Consider the following 24,604-nt stretch of genomic DNA (forward strand, 5'->3'; position numbering starts at 1 on the left):
CTCCTCATAATGCCCAGCCAAGTTCTGCAACCCAGAATGTGACAATTCAGCCAGAACTTTGAGAATGACACATTTGCTTGATTGTTTTCATTATTTGACTTGTCTAATGATATTTTTCAGTGAGAAATGTGTCCTGGACACTAAAATACTTTTTTTTTAAGTGATTGTGGAATGTTTCAGGGATAGAAGATTTTGAGTGCTTGAGATGCATGTAGATTAGAGTTTAGGTCTTATATATCTCATGAAGGCTAATGGGGAGTGCCTGTATGCCTATGGAGGTGAAGTGAGCAATTTGCAATTTCCCTCAGGATGAAGGCGATAAGCAGCAGTCTGGTGTGGGCCCATCCACCCGACGAGGGGCCTGCACCCCTCAGGGGCTTGACTCTCAGGCCCAGCGCATGATCACCAACTTCATGACTCAGGCTGGATGGATTTCCTCGTTTACGTGACCATCAGTGAACTATGGGACCTGAGCCCTACAGTCCCACCCTCTGTTGTGAGCAGTGGCCATGCTGCTGCTCATGCCTGTAGGGCCAATGCTGAAAGCTGTCTTGGGTCCCATACAAAAGTGTTTGTACCTGGAATGGGTTATAGAAGAGGGTCCAGGGCTCTAGTCTGCCTTGGCCCCTCTTGCTTGGTCTGTGGCGCAGCTGCTGATCTGTGAATGATAGCAACTCACAAAGTGATGTTGTATTGATTTTTTTTTATGATATCGTTTAACAAGATGTATTTAGGGTAAGACACGATGGTATCTTTTACGGTGTGCATTTGTGGATTGAAGCATCTTCACAGAGGACATATCAAGGGTGGTCTACATGGCCTAGTGTTCCAGACTGACAATGCTGCATCATCTTGCTGCCCAAATGTGTGGCAAGAGAGCCTTAAGTCCTTATGATAGTCATAAGTAACAGTAAAACTTAGCTGCAATATTTGCATAGAGCTTGTACTGGTGATGGTTGTGTAGCTGTCTCATTATTCCCATTATTTTACTTCCCAATAGAGTCTTTCTTCAGACACAAGCCATTTATTAGCTAATATTTTAGGATATGCAACCCTAAGCAATTTGTTACTGTTGGTGTTTACATGTATGTAATCATGCATACCAGCATGTCCAAATGTAAATGTTGTGTAATCCTGCACCCGAGCCAAGGGTTTGTGCTGCCCCTGATCTTGAGTTGTGTTGGTGTGGTGCACAGTGATGTGGCTCCCGTGGTGTGCAGTACAGTTCCTGGGGCAGGGTGGGGCAGGTAAGGGCAGGTGTACAGGGGAGGCCCAGACTTGTACAAAAGTATCTTTATGTATTATTCATGATATCTCTTTAACTCTTGACTTTTGGTAAGATGGTAAAAGACTTTAATTACTATTAAGAAAGTGCATTTTTGAGACTGGATTGTCTAGGTTCAAAGTTTAGAATTTCTTGATTTGATGAACATTTGTCCTCAGGATGTTTGCAAGTCAGGCATTTTCCGAACTACATTCTTATAAATATTTAACAAATGTGGCATTACAAAGTTTACACAGCACCAGCACTGCTGTGGAAATTGGAAGGTTCCTGGAATTATCAATCTAAAATTATAATAAATGTTGACAAAGGTGACTCACCGTTGATAATGGGTAAAGTTGTTGTCATTATAAGGCCCCAAGACTCAAAACTTAGGCTCAAAATAGTTATTAGTGTGTCAAGACTGGCAGCAGTGATCCATCTTCAATCATGATTTCAAGAGTTGTTTCCTGAAGGATTCATGTGCATAAACTGTATTCAGGTATTGAAATATATTTTAGTGAAAGTAGAGAAAAAGCTTGATATGGATTATTTAATTTTATCAGTGAAAGGAATTTTCAAGCTGCTGGTCCATTATGGAGGAAGGTTGAGTAATTATTGTAATTATTTTTTTTACAGAAAAAGTTTTGTATTGTATGTATGATTAAGGGTGTTTCATTATTGCTATTTGTGAGCAGAAACTTTACATTGAAACTTCTTTGTAACATTTCCATCAGAGGCTGACACTTCTGTCTCAGGAGAACTAGAACCATTTGTGTATATTCTGGCCAGAAGGTTATTAAGTCAATTTTATTGTATCTAAAATGTGCTTCATGTAGAACTAATAAAGGCAATGAATGAGAGGGAATGATGGATTCAAGATTCACCCAATATAAAGTCACCGCAAAAAAATATATATTCTAAATTTTCCATTGTGTCAGAGATTCCTTTCCATCACTTCCATCAGTCCAGTGCATTGAGGTCACATCTGTTCAGTTTCTGCTCAAAACTCTAGTCATGGTGATAGCAAGGCCTCCATTTTAGACATCTGATGTAAGGTTGTTGTTGGTTATGTTTCTTCCTGCCATGGCCACGGCAGCACACGGGGCTACAAGACCCAAGATGGTAAAAACTGTTTGCTCCTTTGTTATAGCTGACACGAGGCACATCTTGCTGTCACTTGTTGGGCAGATCAGGACGAAGCTGGTATCACACTAATGAGCCCTGGCTGAGATTAGTTTGTCTCCTGTAAGGATCTGAGAGGCAAACTCAGTAGTGCAGACTTGCTGTGCTTTTACATTATCAGGTGCTTCCTGTTTTTTTTTTTTTATTATTATTATTATTATTATTATTATTATTATTGAATTTTTTATTTATTTATTTATTTATTTATTTATTTATTTATTTTATTTATTTATTTATTTATTTTTTTTTTTTTTTTGTGTGTGTGTGTGTGTAATCATATATACATTTTCTAACAGCTCATTAGCCATGACTTGCTCACTACTTTTTTATTTCATTACACCCGATGGCACTAACAGTCTGAGGTGGTGAGCTAACACAACCCTGGAGATGATGCCAAGTAGGTGTGTTGTGTGGCCATGGGACAGGCAGGGGAACAATGTAATGACATTTACAAGTGACTGCTCTAAAAGAGGGACCTGCATTGTTGTAAGGAAGGTTCAGTATTACAGTGATCGGTGACGTGATCAGACTGAGGGAGACTGGTAACCTGATGTGTGGTGAAGAGCTCCTTTGTCAAATACTCTTATTAGAAATATATTTAATGTAAAATTATGTTGTAATTTTATTTCCTTAAACTTCCAAATGTTGTATGTTTAAAGAAGGAAAATGCTTTGCATAATTTAGTATGGAGATGCAAGTGATGGTATTGAGTTTCAGTCTAGAGGACTCAGAATTTTCATACTGCTCCTCATGCAACAATCCTTGGTGAGGGCAGTGCTCTTGAGTCTAATGGAATCCTGTTCTGCCTATAATCATTTTAATCGTATTTGTCTTAGGGGTAACACAAATTGATGCTACTTTAGAGTGCTGTCTACTGCAGTATCCTTAGTCTGTTCTGTGTAATGTCCTGACCTGTCTACTGAGACCTCAGCTGATGTGGTTTTGTGAGCTTATGGTATGAAGTGATTACATTTTTTCTCCTTTTGACCTGAGTGCTCCTAAATTGTTTCTATAAAAGGACATGCAATCAGTGAGCACCTACATCAGTATCCTCCAGAAGCTGCAGTTGACAACTTCTGTGCAACACATTTACCCACTACAATGCTTTTAAAAGATTTCTATGGACACATCATTTTGACAAAGGAAACACGTTGGATTTCTTATGTGAAAATTTTGTCTATAGAAATACAGTCGTGAATGGTAAATGGTGACAGTGCTCCTGTCTCTGAGGATAGTGACATGCACGAAAGAACAGGTAGACTGTACGCTGAGCAGCACCCACAAATATTGAATATGAAGAGGTAATAGTGGTGTAGCTAGGTAGCTACATATCTATTAACCCTTTCCTTGCGCACGGGACAGGACGCGACTATCCCCTCAGGCGCAGTCAGGCAGCCCAATGGGGGTCTCTTTTAACCTCTGTATCTCAAAAAATATTCATCACAGCTAAAAACCAAAAACACCATTGGAAAGAGGAGGTCCAGATCTATAGGAGTTGGTTATGTATGCCTCTTCTGCGAATGTACATGCACATTCAGGGAGTGTTGAATGTTAACACTTACGTTGGTGCGTGCGGGATGATCAGCCATATTGAGAGAAGTGCGGACATCTCTCCTTCAGATTCTGGGAAGGGAGTATTGCCAACTGCAATATTTACAACTATTTGGTCAAAGAATCAGTCAGGTGATAGGTGAAGCTATGCAAAAATGCCGCTATATTGGGGAAGAACATCCACCAGTTACTCGTCCATAGATTTGCCGCGCAGGGCTGATATGATTTTCCACCAAATTTAGTGAAGAACCCACTCAATTGGCAATCCTGTGTTGTGAAAATTAGTGTTGGAACACTTTCATACATGGGAGATTTGAGTGTGGATGGAGCTCGCAGCGAGCGTTTAGCACTACCAGCAAATACGACTAACGCTCGCTGTGAGCGTTTGGCAATGAAAGGGTTAATGGGGGGGGGTGCACTAGGCAAGTGGAGCTCAGGGCATTGTGATGTCACATAGAAGGTTACTGGGGCATATTCTGTTAAGATCAATGGTGGGTACAGGTAACTCGATTTACGCGAGTATTGCGTCCTTGAAGAGGTCGCGTAAATCAAAAACAATGTAAATCAAACAAGAGGTAGGTTTCTGTCGAAAAATAAATATTCACTTCATTTAGTGGAGAGAGGGAGAGAGAGAATATCCATATCACCGAGATATCCACTCAGGCACTCGGTCTCAGCCTCACCGTGTGAGGAAGAAATGAGGGACACCATGACCGACTGGCTAGTATTGGTACCGGTACCGAGCAGTCTGGTACCGGTACCATACCGTATAGCTGGTACCGTTAGTACCGGTACTGGTACCGGTACCTGCCTACCCCTACTGTTGAGTAGCGTGGCAGTGTGGGTACTGTATTGTTGTTCAAGTGGCGCGCGGGAAGAACTGAGCTCAGCTGTGTGGCCGCGGCGCCGTGTGAGTTGTTTCGTGACATTGGGGTAGGCGGTGGCGTAGGTGGTAGCGTACTGGGCCCACATTCACCGCGTGATGGACGACGCGGGTTCGAATCCCCACGCTACCACTCGGATTTTTCAGTCACCGCCGAGTGGCTTAAAACTACCCACATGCTGTCTTGAAGACCACCCATCAACCCGGACTCTAGAGGAAGCCGTCCAAGCGAATCAAAAACGAGTTCCGGGGGGCAGCATGAGCCAATGCAAGATGGCGCCACTATAAACACTCGCCTGCGCCAGAACGGGCTGGGCCGACCATCAGGCCCCACCTGGAAGAAGCCTTGGGCCGACCATCAGGCCCCACCGGGAAGATGCCTACCGGCGCAATAGGCAATCAACGTAAAAAAAAAAAAAAAAAAAAAATGGTGGCCACTCCATAAAATAAAGAGAGAGAGAGAGAGAGAGAGAGAGAGAGAGAGAGAGAGAGAGAGAGAGAGAGAGAGAGAGAGAGATTTACATAGATTTACATAGAAAATCAGACCACACAGACCCCATGGTCCAGACTTGGTGGTCTGTCCTTAAACCTAAGTGATTTTACATTAATCAGAAGACTCCAAAACGTTGCACTTCTACTCTAGTTGATATTAAGTTGAAGGAAGTGACGGTCGAGCTTATTTTTGAAGGAGTCAATCGTTTTACACTGGACCACTGATGGTGGAAGCTTATTCCATTCTCGCACTACAACGTTGGTGAAGAAAAATTTGGTGCAGTCTGAATTTACTTGTCTACATCTGAGTTTTACGCCATTGTTCCTCGTGCGCAAAGTGTCATCGATCATAAACAATGTTGATCTGTCTACATTCGTGAAACCATTAAGTATTTTAAAACATTCGATCAGTTTTCCTCGGAGGCGACGTTTCTCAAGAGAGAACATGTTAAGGGTAGAAAGCCTTTCTTCGTAGGATTTGTTGCGCAAGGAAGGGATCATTTTCGTTGCCCGACGCTGAACACCTTCTAATTTAGCAATATCCTTTGCATGGTGGGGAGACCAAAACTGTACCGCATATTCCAAGTGGGGTCTGACTAAACTGTTGTAGAGCGGGAGTATTACATCTTTATTCTTGAATACAAAGTTTCTTTTAATGAAGCCCAACATTCTGTTCGCTTTATTTGCTGCATCGATGCATTGCTGTGAGAATTTGAGGTTTGACGCGATTTTGACCCCCAAGTCCTTGACGCATTGAACGCTTTTGAGTTTAACGCCGCGCATTTCGTATTCGAACTTCTTATTCCTCGTTCCAACTTGAAGGACCTGGCACTTGTCTACGTTAAAGGGCATCTCCCATCTATCCGACCAAGCTGAAATTTTGTGCAAATCCTCTTGGAGGCTTTGCCTGTCTTCGTCAGTGAGAACCGAGTTACCAATCTTTGTGTCGTCTGCAAATTTACTAATGCGGTTATTGAGTCCAACATCCACGTCGTTGATGTAAATAATGAAAAGCACTGGGCCAAGAACCGAGCCCTGAGGGACGCCACTAGTGACAGGGACGCCACTAGTGACAAAGAGAGAGAGAGAGAGAGAGGAGGGAGGGTAGCGAGCTCCTCTGAGGAGAGTGATGGGGTGATGTGGCATTGCGCGGCTCAGGGGAGCCGTACTTAAAGGCTCAAGTTAAATTAGAGTCGATAGACTATAGTGGGCTTTTTTGTCGACTTTTTAATTGTTTTGTGCCCTTGAGGTGTCTACCTTGCCTAAAAAAAAAATGTGGAGTATTACCGGAAAAGCAGTTAACATATTGTCCAGCAACAATTAACTATCACAAGAGCTGTGCAGTCAATACAGAAAATACTTTCTAGTTTTTAGGCCTATGAAATGCAGACTTGTATAATTTGGGAAAACAAATTTGACTCGAATTAATTTTATTAATAAGAGGGAGACAGATCAAGTGCCACTACATCACCCGTGAAGAAAAATGAAACTCTTGAAGCAAATCCCCCACCGTTCGGCGTCCACGCCGGGCAGTATTGTTCATCAGCGGTGATGTGCTGACTCATCTCCAGAGGGCGCCCGCAGTGAGTGTTGTTTATCTTCGTTGACATGATTTTGAGCATATATCGTATCTGTGACTGTGTGTGTGTGTGTGTGTGTGTGTGTGTGTGCTGGCCGGCATCAACGAGTAGTGTACTAGTGTGTGTTGGCCGGCATCAACGAGTAGTGTGTGCTATCAACTTACTGCTGCTGGAGTGAACTGGCCGGGGGGGTGGCAAACAAGCCTTCCCGAGGGGTTTACATCACTTTATTAGTGCTTACGTGGCTACAGGTGATACAGTGTGGCTACGTGGGTGTTACATTGTGCTGAGTCGCTACGGGGTGGACGGCGGAGGGCTGACGCAATATTTACACTGCTGCTGTGGTGTTGGTGTGAGGGGTGGATACGGGTGGTTAAGTACTTGAATAAATTATATACAGAACATTCGATATATCACGCGTTGGAGTCTGATAGCTGTATAATTTTCAGAGAGAGAAAGAGAGAGAGAGGGGTATTATCAAGATGCATGTGCATGGCTAGCCTAACAGGGGCAGGGCGGCGCGGGGAATGTAAAGTTCTTGTAAACAAACCGTAGCAGTAGACAAAACAGATCCAGGGTGGATTTATGCGGCATGAGAGGCTGGTATGAGGCCGCTGATTACCTTCATAAATTATATACACGGAGGGACTACTGGGGCACCTGTGGGCTATCATTTTTTTAATTTTATATATACAGTGCAGGAAGGGATGGGGAGAGCTGAGAATGCGTGTATAAACTGAAGAAGAAATATGTGTTCTGGACAAGGGAAAGACAGGAAAAAGCGGTGAGCAGACCAAACTGAAGAAATGTAAAGGGTGAAGGCGAGTGGAGGGAAGAGTGGAAAGACTGAGGAAGAAGCGGTCCAAACGAGCTGGTGAAGGGAAGGAGATTAAATAAAGGCAGAAGGGAAAGTTACATAGGATGATGAACGGAAGACAAGTGGAGATGAGGGAAGGAGAGAGATCTAAGGACGCGTGAAGGAAGGGAAGGGAAAAACTGATTGAGGATAGGAAGTTAAGAGGAAAAGACGAATGGCAGAATAGAACAACAAATTATAAGTACGATTTAGGGAAGGAGAGAGAGAGGATGAAGTTAGGAGGAAGGGAGAGGTAGAATTAATGTAGAGATGCTGGAGGCAGGAGGAAGGGAAAAAGGGAGAATAAAGACGTAAAGAAGGGAAGATGAGGAGGAAGCGAAAGAGGGAAGATAGAAAAGAAAAGAAAGAGAGGAGGAATGATAAGTATTTAAAGAGAGAATCGACAGGATAGAGGGAAGAAGGGGGCTAAAGACGAGTGAAAGAAAGCAAAGGAAAACAATTGGGAAATAGGGGAGAGGAGCGGCTGAGGACGTGAGGAAGGGAAGGAGAGCAGGTAGCTTGAGAAGATGAAAGCCGAGAGGAGGAGAGGGAACAAGGACGAGTGGAGTGAGGGAAGAGAGGCAAGGCTGTCACTGGTGGTAGGTGACGCCGTCGGGGAGGTGGTGGTCGTCGGTGATGTCTGCGGGGCTGAGCTGCGTGAAGTGGTGGGGCAGGGCGTGGAGCCACAGGGCGGTGGGGATGTTCTGGCAGCCGAGGTAACGCCGGTGCATCTCTCGCCAGGTGAAGGGCGGCGTCACGTTGCACGGCGCCCCGAAGATGTTCCGCCGCAGCCCTCCGCCCGACCCGTCGTGGCCCGTGGGTGTGGAGTGCCGCACGGCGCTCCTCGACACCTGCCGCAATGCACTTCATTAGTCTCCCTCTCATGGTCAGGGTGTTGTTACTCGCGGACTCACATGTTAAAAATAGTCCGAAATAGCCTTAAATGAGAACAACGTTACCCTGTATTCAGCAAAGGCAATTGATCCGTTAATATGATTGTGCAATCAGACAACTTAAATGCAAAAAGAAATGAGATTAGGGTAGCCAACGAGGCCAAGAGCGATCCCAAGGGCTTCTTCAAATTGTACAGAACAAAAACAAGGGACAGAATTGGACCGTTGAAAACAAACACGGGTGAGCTCGTTGAGGTTGGAGAAGATATGAGTCAAATGATGAATGTCTATTTCCTCTCAGTTTTCACGCAGGAAAATCTAACAACCATTCCGGAGAGAGTTCAGGTATATGAGGGCGAAGAGAACGACAAGTTTAGGGATATGATCATCACTAGGCCAGGATGAGATTAGTAGGTTGAAGAAAAACAAATCGCCGGGCCCAGATGAAGTATTCCCAAGGGTTCTGAAAGAGTGCAAGGAGGTCCTCAGTGGCCCACTTACCGATATCTTTAAGATTTCGGTAAATTCTGTTTATGTGCCCAATCAATGGAAAGTAGCCAATGTGACGCCGATTTTTAAAAAGGGAGACAAGTCAGCCACCTCAAATTATCGCCCAATTAGCTTAACATCAGTTGTAGGAAAGATGTTGGAGTCATTTATAGCCGGGAGAATTCGGGACCATCTAGAAAAGCATAATTTAATTCATGATTCACAGCATGGGTTCACAAAGAGTAGGTCTTGCCTTACATACCTGTTGTCCTTCTACACTAAACTTATCGAGGCGGTTGACCTTGATGAAAACTATAATATATTGTATCTAGATTTTAAGGTTTCAATAAAGCGTTCGACAAAGTTCCCCATCGCCGGCTATTACTAAAATTACAGGCTCACGACATAGATGGGAAAGTTTTGAACTGGATCTTTATTATTTACAAATTTTACATCAATGACTTGGACACAAGAATTAGTAGTGATGTCAGTAAATTCGCAGATGATACCAAGATTGGTTGAGTAATTCAATCAGACAGGGACTCCTCTAAGCAGGTCTATGCATTCAGGCTAAAATCGGGCAAACAGAGTACTTGTTTCAGGCCTTTGTCGTCCTCAAACTTTTTTTACAGCACTAGATAGTCTCATCATCTCGATTATGCAGTTCAGTTCTGGTCCCCCTATAGAGAATGGATATCAAGATGTTAGAATCTGTAGAGGAGGATGTCAAAATGATGATTCAGTGGGTGGTGAACTACTTGCCTTACAGGCTGGAAGAGACTTGATCGAAGTCTATAATGGATGAAGGGCTTTAAAAATAGGGGTGTCAATAAGATTTTGATTGTAAAAAAGAAGATATGACTCACGGTACAGTCAGCCAAGAAATTTCGATCCATCTCAAGACACAAGGAAAGCCCCCGGGGGCGGATTCTGAAACGAAGTTACGGCGTCGTATCTGCTTAAGATACGACCGTAGCAACATCTAATTTGTGTTTACGGCGCCTTAGTGAAGTTAAGGCAGCGCGCGGGCCTTTACAAATGAGTTTCCCTTCATTCTGCTTTACTCTTGCCATCTGTTTCTACTTCACAATTGCCCAATTTTGCTACGATCTCCGAGTTCAACGACGAAATGATGTTAGAAATAAACTAAAATAGACGCCATATGCCGTTATCAGCGTCCATCCGCTCTATAGTCTGGCTCATCTAAACGTGCGGTTGTGGGCGGGGTCACCCTAAAGGTTCCCCTTGTACAGCGTTGCCGCGTGTCTCCCAGCCCGCGATGTAGACTAGAAATGTTCTAATATAAGTAAAAACATGGCAAATATGATCAGCAAATATGCATACACATTTAATCTTAGTATTATAACGTATGAAAGAACAGTTAACTTATTATGGATAAGATATTTTATAAGCATATAAAAAAAAAACGTGGTATACATATTTTAGTAGTGCTGAAAAAAAAAATGCTATACTGATTATTGAGTTTCCCTTTCATTTTGGGATGTGTAAGTAGTTTCACAATTATGTTTAGATTAAAAACGTGGCAACGCTGTACTCTTGAATTATTCCTCACATGGGTCACATGGCACCTTTAGACCGCACGTTTAGCTGAGCCAGAGTATAGTTGCCGTTCATTTTCCATTCCGTCGTACATGATTATTTTTTTATGCCTGCTGTTCTGTGATTGATCCCCTCGACCACGTGATGAAAACTGTTTAAGCAATAAATGATTATCAACTAAACATCTGGTAAAAAATATTTTCAGGAGGGAAGCAAAGCGTAACTTGTTTAGTTGCGTAGTACACGAAACAAGAATACGGATAAAAATATTGTGTTCAGTGTGTGTATGTGTGTGTGTGCGATTCACCTTGTAATTGACCTTTTTGCATCTTCTTGGGTCAGGCTACACATGTGTGTCCCGGGTCTTTTTATTAAGATAAGGCTTTGAATTACTCGTCCTTGGCGGTGCCGGAACATTCCCCGGGGGGCGGGATACAACCCCCGACTGATACCTGGTAACTCATTTACTGTTGAGTTAATAAGGGCAATGGGCACAGGTGTAAGGAGATTGCTCATCCGTCTTCACTCCACCTAGGAACAAATTCTGGATATCTTGGTTGTGATCCGTGCGTGCTAACCACTGCACTAAGGCGTACCGTATCTTTATCTCGTGGCATAGTAGGAAGGCACTGCTTTGTTGACAAGCATCTATGGGTGCCCATATAAAAAAAAAAAAAAATCCTCGACATAACAGTTTAACACTGACGGCGGTGGTCCGTGGATTCAGAATGACGGGACACGATAACAACCCCCGATGGCACTATGTAGCCTAGCTTTCACTTCCGGGCGGACAAAGGGCAGGAATGAAAGAAAGCTGCCCATACGTGTCCATTCCGCCTGGGAATCGAACACGGGAACTATTATTATTATTAGTTGCTGTAAAATGGGGGGGCTTTCACTACGCTGCCATTTAAGACAGCCAGTGGTATTCGCCAGGGAGGGATTCTGTCTCTCTACCTGTACAACGTCTACACAGATGATCTCACTGCCGCTCTGCGTGACACAGGCACAGGCTGCCACTTACATGATAAGTGCATCAACTCGCTGAGTTATGCTGATGACATGGTACTGATGGCGCCCACAGTGGAGGCTCTGCAGGACCTTATTGGAGTGTGTCAGGTGTATGTCGCCACGCACGATATTGTCTACAACACCATGACAGAGTGCATGGTAGTGTCATCGCCACACACCAGGGTGTTCGTTCGTTCGTTGGGTTTTGAGGGGCTGGATACCCTCGCGGGCTGTGTGCCTGAGGCTAGCCCGCCACTTGCTTCTTCTGCTGAGAGAACAGGGCCTCTCTCGCTGGGCTCTTCTCCGGACACAGTTTCGGGTAGTCTGGTTTTCTGAACTGGAACGCTGCTCCTAGTGCTTCGAGAAACACTGTGCGGATCGGGTACTCCTGGTTGTCGTTGACGGTCTCGTTGTCGTCGTATTCCCTTATGAGCGCCACTGTGGCGCTCAAGAGGGCGAACAGCTCTGCCCTCGTCAGTGTTACTGACGGGGCGAGCATCCCTTCCCACGCTGGGGTGGGAAGCCTGGTGAGGATGCTCGGGTCGGGGGCGCTGGTCGTTGCGTCCGTGGACGGCGTCTGGGTGTCCTGGGCTGCTGTTTCAGGGGTGGTTTGGGCCGCCGCATCCTCAGTGAGCAGAGGTGTGGTTTGGCAGGCCCTTTCCTTCTTCTTGCTGCAGGTCTGCGTCGAGGTGTCTTCTAGCTGTGGTGTCGGCGGGCTGGGAGGTACTGGAGCAGGGACCACCACGTCCATCCTTGGGCTGGGAGAGGGTGAGGCAGGGGAAGCTGCTTGGGAGACAGCCTGGTTCGTGAGGGGTAAGGTGTCTAAGCACCCGAGGGCCGAGGGAGGAGCCTCCTCAGCCGTTCGGGGCAGCTCTTGAACCAGGCGTGGTGTCTCCCGCCACAGTTCGGACATCGTGCGGCCCGGTTGGTGCCGGTCCTCAGTGTTTCGATACACAGTGAGGAGGGATGTTTCCTGCTGCACACGCCGCAGAGAGCTCCGGTCCTGCAGTACTTCTGCACATGGACGAAGGCCTAGCAATTGAAGCACCGTAGTGGCCCTGGGGTGAACCTCCTGACGGAGAAGACACCCCAGACGCCTAGATCGAGGGACGACGGGAGAGACCCCCGAAACGTCACCTCGACCAGCCGCGTGGGCTCTCTGCGACAGTGACCCGCGTTGTAAGTATACCTCCTTGCGAAGGTGACGCGCGGGTCCTCCAGGATCGGTCGGAGGGACTGGCCAAGAGGATACCGTGAAACGATACCCTTCGACCTACCCTCGACCTCTCCTAGGGAGATGCCGACAGTGGTCTCTGTCCTCAAGCGAGCGAGAGAGAAAGCAGCTTCCTCATCCAGGGATTTGATGTAAATCTCACCCCCGGCTTTCTCTTGCACCCGGACCCGGAGGTCGGTGTGCTCCCTCTCCAGCCGTCGGACAGCATGGAAGGTTCTGGTTTCCTGGTGGCTCAGGATCTGGTAGAGCCGGTAGTTTGGGGCCGGTGGTGGGGTCGGGGCTCGTCAACGTCTCTTGTCAACGAGGGTTCATCCTTCTTCCTCTCCCTCGGGTGGGGAGAGGTTCAGGCGCTTGCGAGGGCAAGAGCGGGCCATGGTAGGTCGGGTGAAGAGGAGCGAAGTCCTTCCTCTGCCGCTGCTGAGGCTCCAATGACACCAGGGTGGACTATCAGACATCAGCGTGCTTAAGTGGGAGTGCACTTACATTTGTGGATAGATTCACATATCTGGGCCATGTCATCAACAGGGAAAGGACCGATGATGATGACATCAAGAAGCCTACCACCAAGCTCACAGTCATCGGCAACACGCTGCTGAGGAATTTTCCCTTCTCAGCACGGAGGTGAAGTTGGAGTTATTCAGGAGACACTGCTACTCTCTCTACTGCAACTTGCTGTGGTTGCGGTATAGGGCTGCCTCCATGAACCGTCCTAGGGTCTGTCATAACGACATCCTCAAGCGGCTTCTGGGGCTTCCTAGATGGACTAGCTCATCCCTGGCCTTCACCGGGCACGGGATGAACTGTGGCTGTGCTGCGTTGCCACGTCGCGTACAGTATGAGGAGTAGAGTGGAACAATCTGGGAACTCCATCATCACCTCCGTCAGACAGAGCTCGGCCTATGTACCGTATGTGGATCTATGCGGCGGGAGTGGCTGGGCCTTCTGTACATGTAGATTGTGCATAAGTGTGCCGTGCACACGCATATAATAATAAGTTGTCAATTATTTAAGCATTATGTATGTCGTTCGATCTCGCTCGTTTTCTTGTCGTTTTTATATATGCCGCTGGGCTAAATAAAACTTATTATTATTACTACTATTATTATTATTATTTAGGTTGTGAGCCGAGCGCGCTAACCACTGAACTACAGGTGTGTGTGTGTGTGTGTGTGTGTGTGTGTGTGTGTGTGTGTGTGTGTGGAAAATAAAACAACATATCAGCAGCAGGGAAAATAATTATATCTTTCCATTTTATAGCTCAGTAACATGGAACACGAACGCGAATACAGACGAGAGCACAGGTGTTACCAGCTTGGATGACAGATGTAGGTGTTCCATGTACGGGTGTGTGTGCAGGCAGCGAGTGACTTGACTAAACATACATCAAACAGTACATCAGATACAGCGGAGGGAAAAGAGAATAAAACTCATTTGCAGCGCAGTAGCGTGAAGCAGGAATCGAGGCAAGAGCTGTTATTAGTGTTAATTGTGCGGCTGTGTGGAGGAAGAGAGGTTAATTATTTACCTGAAAAAGCATATCAGGAGAGAAAAAAAGTTCATTATTGTGCAGCACAGTAGCATAGCACACGGATATGAACGTGATTGCAGGTAATTAATTGTAGGTGTCCAGTGTGTGTGTGTGTGTGTGTGTGTGTGTGTGTGTGTGTGTGTGTGTGGTGGGGGGGGCGGCGGGCATCATGGCGGAAGTTTGCCAGCCTCACTTGTCTCGCGGGCTCGTTCTTTAATTAGTGCCAGGCCACGCCCGCCTCTTTACACGCATTGCTCGGAAAAAAAAACTATACATCTTGGCTCAGGGCGGCATTTTAATTGGGCCAGATAACAGCGTGATCTGTGGAGAACAAGAAATTATACGTTTGTCGTGATGGCACTGATAGTAACGAACGCGAAGCCCCCGCCCCATCCGCTGCTTATCTTGTGTGCGTGCCTCGCGGGGCTGCCTACGGACGTGCCTATCCCCTTCTTTTTCCGCCCCCGCTCTTTACCTACCCCCTTCTTTTCCCTCCCCTACATTTTTTTTGTTTAAACACAAAAATACTAATACATTTTGATTTTATATATTTAAGCCAGATGTCCTCTTTCCTGAGGCAGCTATTCTAAAGCTTCCTACAACAGTGTCTCTGCTGTTGAGGGAAGCTTTAAAACAGATGTCTAAGGAAAGGGGATTAAGAAACACATCCCCGACATCAAATCAAGATGTATTAGTTTTTCCTTCCCCTAATCCACTTCTTCCCCCATCTCTTACTGTCCCTCTTCTCCCTTCCCTACTCCCTTTCATTTTCATATCTCTCTTTTGTTCAACCCTTCTCTTACTTCCATTCCCCACCCTTCTCCCACTCCTCTCCCATCCCCTATGCCCCCTCCTCTTCCCGTTCCCTTCACCTTCCCTCCATCGGCCAAGAAGCCGCTGCCTTTATCGAAGCACCGCAAGAACAAGCATAAAGTGTGAGAGGCCAGGCGGAGCCCGTGGCGGCGGCACTCCAGTAGGTGGCGGCGGCGGCGCAATGCTCACCTTACCTCACCCCGCCCGCCGCCGCCTGCCACTCTTGGGGCCCGCCACGCTCGAGACAAAAAAAAAAAGACAAAAAAAACATTAATTACTAGAAGACAAGACATGTGCGACCACACGGCAGCGCTCAGATTCCACACGCCAGTCCCGCACGCACTCCCTCTCTCCCCCCTCACTAACCCTGCCACTCCAGCTGCTGCCTGCTCTACACACACACACACACACACACACACACACACACACACACACTAATGGTCTATCGAACTAGCTTATTAACAAACTAAATAACCAACCAACAAACAAACTACCTAAGTTTCTCACTACTAAACTAGGCAGCTTATAACTAACTAACTAATGGACAAGCTATAACGGTCTAAATAACATGCCAACAAACAAGCTAACAAACAGTTAGCCCTTTCCCACATCACGGGTAGAAATAACTAACCATGCAGCTAAATTGTATACGTATTTTCTTGATGGCTCATTGAAACAACCATTATTTTTGAACTTTTTATAGTTCACAAATTATAGTTGTTTCAAGCTGTATCACCAAGTAAAAACGTAGAAATAAAGTCCACGAATAAAAGAATAATAAAAAGGTAAGTGTATGAGTAGCGAAGAAAGGCAGCCATTGAGATATGACCCGATTATTAATGAGGCCATTTAAAGACGCAATGCTCACGAGTGGCCAAAAAAGCAAGTCAAGGGTGGAGGTCCGTGACGAGTGGCGCTCCCTGGCGGCGTAAGGCAGCGGCTAATTGAACACGCGCCGGGCCTCAAGGGGGAGGAGGGCGTGAGGGCCGCGCTGCCACTCCAACCCGTCAAGAACACCCTCTTCAGGAGCACTCGCAGAAATTATCGGGTTTAGTTTAATTGCCTGGCCGAGGTGACTCACCTGGTGGACGGTGGCGGTGCAGGTGTGCAGGTGGTTGTAGTGCAGCCAGTGGGACGAGAACTCGCGGCCCCACGAGTACTCCCCGGAGCCCCCCGCGGCGTACACCTGGGGAGGAAGGGAAGGGTTAGATTCGTGCGGATGGGTTTGGTAGAAATTCACATACACTCCGCCTCCGAAACGACTGACCTATTGCAAGGGCGAGTATAGCTTTGATATTTAACGATTTCTCAAAAACAGAAGGAGTCTGCAAGAGGACTACACAGGGCAGCTCCTTTAGTCCTAAGTCTAACACTCCCTATCCATCCTGTTCATCACTTTTTTATGAAGGTGCCTATGGTATGGCACTCACCAAAGAACTGCCATGCCTGTTCCGCTCTGCCACTACTGTATTTGTACAACAGTTTTTGCCTATGACTCTTACATCTGAATTTACCTAACAACGTATTGGTACTAGTTTTACCCTGCTCCTTGATCACCAGAAGCTTTTCATTATTACTTATTAATTCCCTGTCAGACGACTACCATGTCAGACTACCAGTACCTTATGGCTGGCGATTACTTCTATGCCGATATGTACTGCAAGACAGAACTTGGTGCCCAGTCTGTAACAACAAAATAACAGCAGACATATTGTGGCCGTGTTAACTTGCACGCGGTTCTATTGCGTCAAGTTACTCTTTGTCGACCTACTCGGTAATGTAGTGATAGTAACTGTAATCTTGTTTCACTCTAAGGCATATGTAAAAAGGGAAGAAAGAAAACATAGAAACGAAAGGAGCGCAGAGATGTGATCCTGCTGTATAATGTTTCGTTAAGTTTTGAAAGAACCAAACTTTGGGAGAGTGAATTACTACCCGTGGTGAAGGGAAGGGTTGTGTTAGTTAACCCCCCCCAGGACCCCTTAGCGGGATTCACCTGGGGGGGGGGGGGGATGGTACGTTAGCTCGGGAGGTGAAGTGGGGGTGTTTTAAGAGCCGAGAGGGGAAGGCTTGTGTTACTCAGAAGTTACGTCAGGAGAGAGAAGTTATACGGGGAATGAGGGGAAGGGCGACACCACTGTAGGGTGAGGGGAATGAAGGGAAAGGTTTCGCCACTTAATTAAACGACACCTGTGTGAAGATGGTGATGGAGAGATCGACGGCAATGTGTGATGATTAGTGAATACGAAAACATAGAAGGATTAGCAACGAATGAACGCACGAGAGAGAGAGAGAGAGAGAGAGAGAGAGAGAGAGAGAGAGAGAGAGAGAGAGAGAGAGAGAGAGAGAGAGAGAGAGAGAGAGAGAGAGAGAGAGAGAGAGAGATCCTCCATTCATACTTCTACCGGAAATAAGACAAGGTGAGTCCATAATGTTACCTCCTTAACTACATCCACCTTTTGTCATCTCGTGCACAAGTTATCCTCCCCGTGTGTTTCGCTAACGTTAATGCTGTTTGGGTATTGTTCCCGTATATAGCGACTGTGTGGATGTTGTGATGGGTAAATACTTAGAGAGAGAGAGAGAGAGAGAGAGAGAGAGAGAGAGAGAGAGAGAGAGAGAGAGAGAGAGAGAGAGAGAGAGAGAGAGAGAGAGACGAAAACCTACAAGGAAGATAAAACGTTTTTTTTTTTTTTTTTTTTGTCTTCAGAAATTATTTTTCTTTGCAGTGAGCAGGGCGGTTCTTGCTTTCTGTTTATTTGTCTTTTTGTCTGACTGTCTCTCTCTCTGTTTGTCTCTATCTTTCATTGTTTTCATTGTGTTTATTCTCTCTCTCTCTCTCTCTCTCTCTCTCTCTCTCTCTCTCTCTCTCTCTCTCTCTCTCTCTCTCCTCCTCCCCCTCCCCCCGCCCGTCACGTGAGGGCACCAATACCTGCCCGCGTGAACAAGTCTCATTAAGCACGCCATTAATGAGGTGCCGCCTAGGTGGAGCCGCACTGCGGATTTTTTAATTGGAGGTCTGGCGGGGCTGGTAATGGCGCCGTGATGGGTGTGTGTTCTTGCGGGGGGTGGGGGGAGGAGGGGGGTTAATTGTTCGTTTTATCTTCCTTTTGTGTGTTCTGCATCCTCATTTTTCCTTTGATTAAACTCTCACCTTCCCTACTGAATTATATTTTTTTTATCTCGTTTTTATCTTGTCTCGTTGTAGGTAGGGACAGCTCTATTTGGACGAGTAACGCTACGGACTCAATAACCCCGAGCTGTATCCTCCGTTTCCTCTTTCTGAATAATCCTTCTCTTTATTGGACGTGGCAGTCCCTTAACCTTGGTCCTCCCATATGTTTGGCGTGTGTGACGTTCCCGTAAGGCTGGGGGACGGGAGTCCTGGAAGTCGAGCGATGTCGTATAGTCGTGTGCTGCGGCTAACAACACACCTCTTTGTTTCCTTTGTCTGGCCAAGATGGGCGGTCTCTCCTAGCTCGGTGAGGTCAAGCAGCTAGTCTACGTGACCATGTGCCAAGTGGTGGCAGTGTATACTCTCCTGTTACTCCTGGTTCCGTTGGGCATATAGGTCCAACTCTCAGCCTCCCCTTGTAGGGCTCCGTTGTGGTTGGGGCGTAGGAGAGCGAACTCCCCAATATATATTTATGGCATCCAGTACTTCTGACAAGTCTGGTCGGAGCAGGAGAGCTTCCCTCTCCCGACCACATACATATCCTTCTCTTGGGGACCTCTATATAGGTTGGTGTTTAGACGAGACACGAGCTCGTCGAGCCATGCCCAGGGTTAATCTCCTGCGGGCTCTCTGTGTGAATGCCTATAATATCCTGAGCTTCTTGGATGATCAGCGATTACCCTATCTGTCAGCTGAGCTCAGGAGGCCGAGTGGACTCAGTGGGGCTCTCTGAGACGAAGGAACCTGGCAATGGAGAGATCAGTAGGGGGGATTATACCTACTACTGGTCAAGCCAGAACGATGGTGCTCGTTAGTGTAGTGCATAACAATTGAGGGTCTTACCAGAAAGTCACTCAACGGACTGGCCTGGCCCACAGTGTTATGGACTCGCTGAACACGAGTATATTGCGTTGTCGATATATATTCAGGCGGAAAAAGATTCGAATCTTTAAGTCGCTTATGCTCCCTGTCCATCTCTATGGCTGTGAGACATGGTATGCCAATGCCTTTGGTATCAAGTGCTTTCGCAGGATCATGGTGTATCGCTGGAAAGACTTCGTATCGAACCAACGACTACTCTGTGAAACTGAATCGAGGCCTGTTACCAGCTTAGTCTGTGAACGCCATCTCCGGCTATATCTGCACGTGACAACCGTTAGTGGAGGAGACCAAGGGGACGCCCACGTAACTCATGGATGGGACAAGTCAGCCGATCCTGCCGGGAATGACTTGGGATGGGCAGGGCAGCTGCGTGGGAACTTGCTCGGAAGGACCGCCGGGAGTATGGGCGGCGAGTGAGTGAAGCGACGCTTCCCCGGGCAAATGCTCCCCATTAGTTAGTTAGTTATCTCGTTCACCTTCTCTCATGTTCATTTTTATGTTTTCATTGTTCTCTTTGTGTGTTCTGCATCCTCATCTCTGATTTATTCCTTTGATTACACTGTTCTTCCTTTTTTTTTACTCGTCTGTATTAATTTTGTTTACCTTCACTCACCTTTACCTTTTTGTTTTAAATGTTCGTTTTATCTCACTTTTATGTGTTCTGCATCTTCACACTTTCTTTTTTTTCACTTTGATTATACTTTCAGCTTCCCTTTCGTATGGTATTATCATTCCGTCTTTTACTTGAACTCGCTTATCGTTGCTCTCATTTACCTCTCATTTACTAATAATTCATTTTAATTGTTTGCTTTGCGTTCCTTGTGCATCTTCCTCTTCTTATTCTTTCATTTTCCCTTACGGTACTATCACTCTTGACTCAACCTTATCTCGTTCACCTTCATTCTTCTTTACCTTTCTAATTATTCGTTTTATCTTCCTTTTGTGCGTTCTGCATTCTCATCTTCTCTTATTTTTCCTTTGATTAAACTTACTATCCCTTCCGGTATTATTTTTCTTTACTCATCTTTACCTCATCTCTTTCACGTCTTCTCTCATTTACCTTTTATTTACCAATAATTCGTTGTCATTGATTTGCGTTCCCTGTGCATCTTTCTCTTCTTATTTTTTTCATCTCCCCTAACGGTATTATCACTTTTGACTCTTCTTTACTTATCTTGTTCATAATTTCTCTCATTTACCTCTCATTTACTAATTTTTCTCTCTAACTGTCTGTTTTGCTTTCCTTGTACATCATCACTTCCTATTCTTTCATTTTCCTTGTCAGTATTATAATTTTTACACGTCTTTACCTTAAGGGTGACCGTTCCAATCCCTCAAACTACCGTCCTATAGCTTTACTCTCTTGTCTATCTAAAGCTTTTGAATCAATCCTTAACCGGAAGATTCAAAAGCACCTTTCCACTTCTGACCTATCTGATCGCCAGTATGGGTTCCGCAAGGGGCGTTCTACTGGTGATCTCCTTGCCTTCCTAACTTACTCTTGGTCATCCTCTCTTAGCCGTTTCGGTGAAACCTTTGCTATTGCGCTGGACATATCAAAAGCTTTTGAAAGGGTCTGGCACAAATCTCTGCTTTCCAAACTATCCTCCTACGGTTTCTATCCTTCTCTCTGTACCATTATCTCCAGTTTCCTTTCTGACCGTTCTATTTCTGCTGTGGTAGACGGTCACTGTTCTTCCCCTAAACCTATTAACAGTGGTGTCCCACAGGGTTCTGTTCTATCTCCCACTCTCTTTCTGTTGTTCATTGATGATCTTCTTTCCAAAACGAACTGTCCTATCCATTCTTACGCCGATGACTCCACTCTGCATTACTCAACTTCATTTAATAGAAGACCCACCCTACAGGAACTTAACGATTCAAGGCTGGAGGCAACAGAACGCTTAGCCTCAGACCTTACTATTATTTCCGATTGGGGCAAGAGGAACCTGGTGTCCTTCAGCGCCTCAAAAACACAGTTTCTCCACTTATCCACTCAACACAATCTTCCAAACAACTATCCCCTATTCTTTGACAACACTCAGTTATCACCTTCTTCAACACTAAACATCCTCGGTCTATCCTTAACTCAAAATCTCAACTGAAAACTTTATATCTCATCTCTTACTAAATCAGCTTCCTCGAGGCTGGGCGTTCTGTACCGTCTCCGCCAGTTCTTCTCCCCCGCACAGTTGCTATCCATTTACAGGGGCCTTGTCCACCCTCTTATGGAGTATGCATCTCATGTGTGGGGAGGCTCCACTCACACAGCTCTCCTTGACAGAGTGAAGTCAAAGGCTCTTCGTCTCATCAGCTCTCCTCCTCATACTAATAGTCTTCTACCTCTCAAATTCCGCCGCCATATTGCGTCTCTTTCTATCATCTATCGATATTTTCATGCTGACTGCTCTTCTGAACTTGCTAACTGCATGCCTCCCCCCCTCCCGCGGCCCCGCTGCACACGACTTTCTACTCATGCTCATCCCTATACTGTCCAAACCCCTTATGCAAGAGTCAACCAGCATCTTCAGTCTTTCATCCCTCACGCTGGTAACTTCTGGAACAATCTTCCTTCATCTGTATTTCCTCCTGCCTACGACTTGAACTCTTTCAAGAGGAGGGTATCAGGACACCTCTCCTCCCGAAATTGACCTCTCTTTTTGGACACTCCTTTGACCTCTTTTCAGGAGCAGTAAGTAGCTGGCTTTTTTTTTTAAATATTTTTCTTTACGCCCTTGAACTGTCTCTTTAGCTGTAAAAAAAAAAAAAAATCGTTCACCTTCCCTCATTTTTACCTTTCTTTTGTAACTTCGATTTATCTTCCTTTTATGTGTTCTACATTTTCGCTTTTTCTTGTTTTTCTTTTGAGTATGCCTCCTCTGTCTTAACTTGCCCATCTTTCAGTCTCCTTCAGTCTACAATTGTAATTGCTTGTTTTATGTCCCTTTCGCATGTATACCTTCACTTTGATTCCTTCTTTGCTCATACTCGTACATCTTCCCAACCTTCTCGTCAGTCATCATTCTCAACTCTCGACACATCTTCACGGCATCTCCTTAATTCTCCTTCCTCGTCTCCTTTAATTCCCTTTCCTTAGCTACCTGCTCACGCTCATTCCTTCTTAAGTGGCTTTCACACATCCACGAACTTGAACGGGGCAGCTGCCCGACTGCCATTCCGGCAGCATTCGGGATCATATTCGTAGCACATCTTCTAGCCGTCGTTAGGGAAATACGTGAGTCGGCAAGGAGCACGAAAAATAAGCGCTTTGCTTATTTTTCGGGCAGCCATCTGCGTGGTCGGCGACCTTGTCAAAGATCGGCCAGCAGTGTTTCAGGCATCATACAGGACTCACAGTGATCCTTCAGGTAACGTGTACTGGTAGTAGTCTTGCACCTATTGCGATATGTTGGGCAGTGATCGGGCATGAAAATAAGAATTTTGACCGTTACAACAGCTGCCCGACAGCTGCACAGCAGCCGTGGGATAGCTTCCCGGTGAGTCCTTCACTTCAGCGATTGCTGAGTGACAGCTAAACGTGTAGTGCTCAACAATGACTCACCGCACCAGTATTTTGGAATATTTTCATCAAGGTGGCTGCCTGCCACCCTATGCTCCTGACGTCCCTGTGTGCAACGTTACTTGTGTGTGTGTGTGTGTGTGTGTGTGTGTGTGTGTGTCCCCATCACAAGTATAACCTCCAACTATTGTCTCCACAGATTCTACCTCTTCCATCCCTTTCTTTCTCCCTTCCCCTCCCTCGCTGTCTGCTAAATTCTATATCACCATCTCTATCTTCATTCCGTTAATAATTTCCTCATTCCTCTTTGTGTCTTTTCTCCTACTTCTATATCTTTGTGAATTGAATTAAATTGAACTGCATTTAATTGTGTGTGTGATGGGTAGGTTGAGTAACAATTCGAATGAACACTGGGCCTGACGTAGGAACTGTGTTGCGCCTCCTGCCTTCACCTGAGGTCTGTAGAGGGATGCCGCAGAGGTGTGGTTTTATACCTGCTGGAGGGGGAAAAGTCAGGAGTCGTTGTGCATTCATCCGGTGATCGAGCAGCATCGGTTTACCAATCGGGCAGTGTTCATTATTGTAGTTTTCTTGCCCGGCACTAGTCGGGCAGAAATCATCGCCTGGAAAAAACGTTAAATCCAAAACTCCAAGATTGATCGTCGTCGCTCTTTCAGAAACCGGACAGCTGTGTGGCAGGCATCGTTATGGTTGTGCAGCTTCCATCCAGCATTCGGGAAATACTCCTACAAGCGTAGTGTCAAATTTTACAACACCCCTGGGACGGGCTTAAGTGCACCAAATTCCGACGATACCAGAAAGAACCAGGATCGTGGCGCTGACGTCCCAAGATCGCGTATGTGTGAATAGGGCTTTACCACGTCAATCCTTCATCAGTATTACCCTTCCGCCCCTTCCTTCACCCCTTCCCTGACCCTCCCTCACACTCCTCTCACCGGGGGAGCATCAAAGCGTCAAAAAGTGATCCTATCATTTCATCAAATCTGCAAAAAGCTATCATTACATCAAATTTTCCAGATGCATTCATTTTGTCAAAAAACAGATTTTCTCCAGATCATATCAATGTGTAAAAAAGTTTATATGTCTTCAATGCGTCAAAAAGTGATCCTATCAGCTCATCAAATCTACAAAAGCTATCAATACATCAGATTTTCTAGATGTATTCATTTTGTCAAAAAACAAAAGCTATCGAAGCATCAAAAACAGCACACAGTTAGTTAGAGACTAAACTAAGTTTCGAACCAGCAAGTGATACATCAACGAGTGAAGCAGAGACTAAACTAAGTCTTGAACTAACAAGTGATACATCAGTGAGTGAAGCCCGGGCTGACATAGGTGCAACATGCCTTTTATGATGGAATGTTTTTCTGTGTTCCAGTTCTGTTCTACCAGTTATATTCCATCTCGGCAGTATTCGGAGACAAGGCTCTACCCGTTACCAGTGTTCTGATGACGGAAATCAGAGGCATTGTATCACAAGGTCACTGCCAAAATTCGTGAGTTAGCTCCTGACTTAGCACCCGATACACTCATGGGCGATTTCGAGATGGGCAGTAGAAATGCACTCAAACCATCCTTTCCCAATGCCAGCTTCGGTGGCTGTCATTTTCACTACTCTCAAGCGTGACACGAAAAATCCTCATTGCGTGAGTGAATGAGTGGGTGATTGA

General features: G+C 45.7%; 2 protein-coding genes across 8 annotated transcripts in view; one reads left to right on the plus strand and one right to left on the minus strand.

Moving 5' to 3' along the window:
* Positions 1-3,058, plus strand: part of LOC127006558 (transcriptional adapter 2-beta-like) — a 36,852-nt gene extending 33,794 nt beyond the window's left edge. For 4 of the 7 annotated variants that reach the window (XM_050876553.1, XM_050876554.1, XM_050876550.1 and 1 more), the window contains one exon: positions 309-3,058. In XM_050876553.1, the coding sequence (XP_050732510.1) occupies positions 309-449 (141 nt within the window). In that variant the 3' untranslated portion in view covers positions 450-3,058. The remainder of the gene's footprint in view (positions 1-308) is intronic. The other 3 variants (XR_007759631.1, XR_007759630.1, XR_007759632.1) reach the window with 1 other exon arrangement.
* A 4,092-nt stretch (positions 3,059-7,150) lies between these two features.
* LOC127006561 (uncharacterized) overlaps positions 7,151-24,604 on the minus strand; it is a 33,523-nt gene continuing 16,069 nt past the window's right edge. Inside the window, exons 6-7 of the mRNA XM_050876555.1 lie at positions 16,418-16,522; positions 7,151-8,659 (exon numbers count right to left, since the gene is read on the minus strand). Coding sequence (XP_050732512.1) covers positions 8,399-8,659; positions 16,418-16,522 — 366 coding nt within the window. The 3' untranslated portion in view covers positions 7,151-8,398. The remainder of the gene's footprint in view (positions 8,660-16,417; positions 16,523-24,604) is intronic.

Source organism: Eriocheir sinensis, chromosome 33 (genome assembly GCF_024679095.1).
Source record: "Eriocheir sinensis breed Jianghai 21 chromosome 33, ASM2467909v1, whole genome shotgun sequence".
NCBI lineage: Eukaryota > Metazoa > Arthropoda > Malacostraca > Decapoda > Varunidae > Eriocheir > Eriocheir sinensis.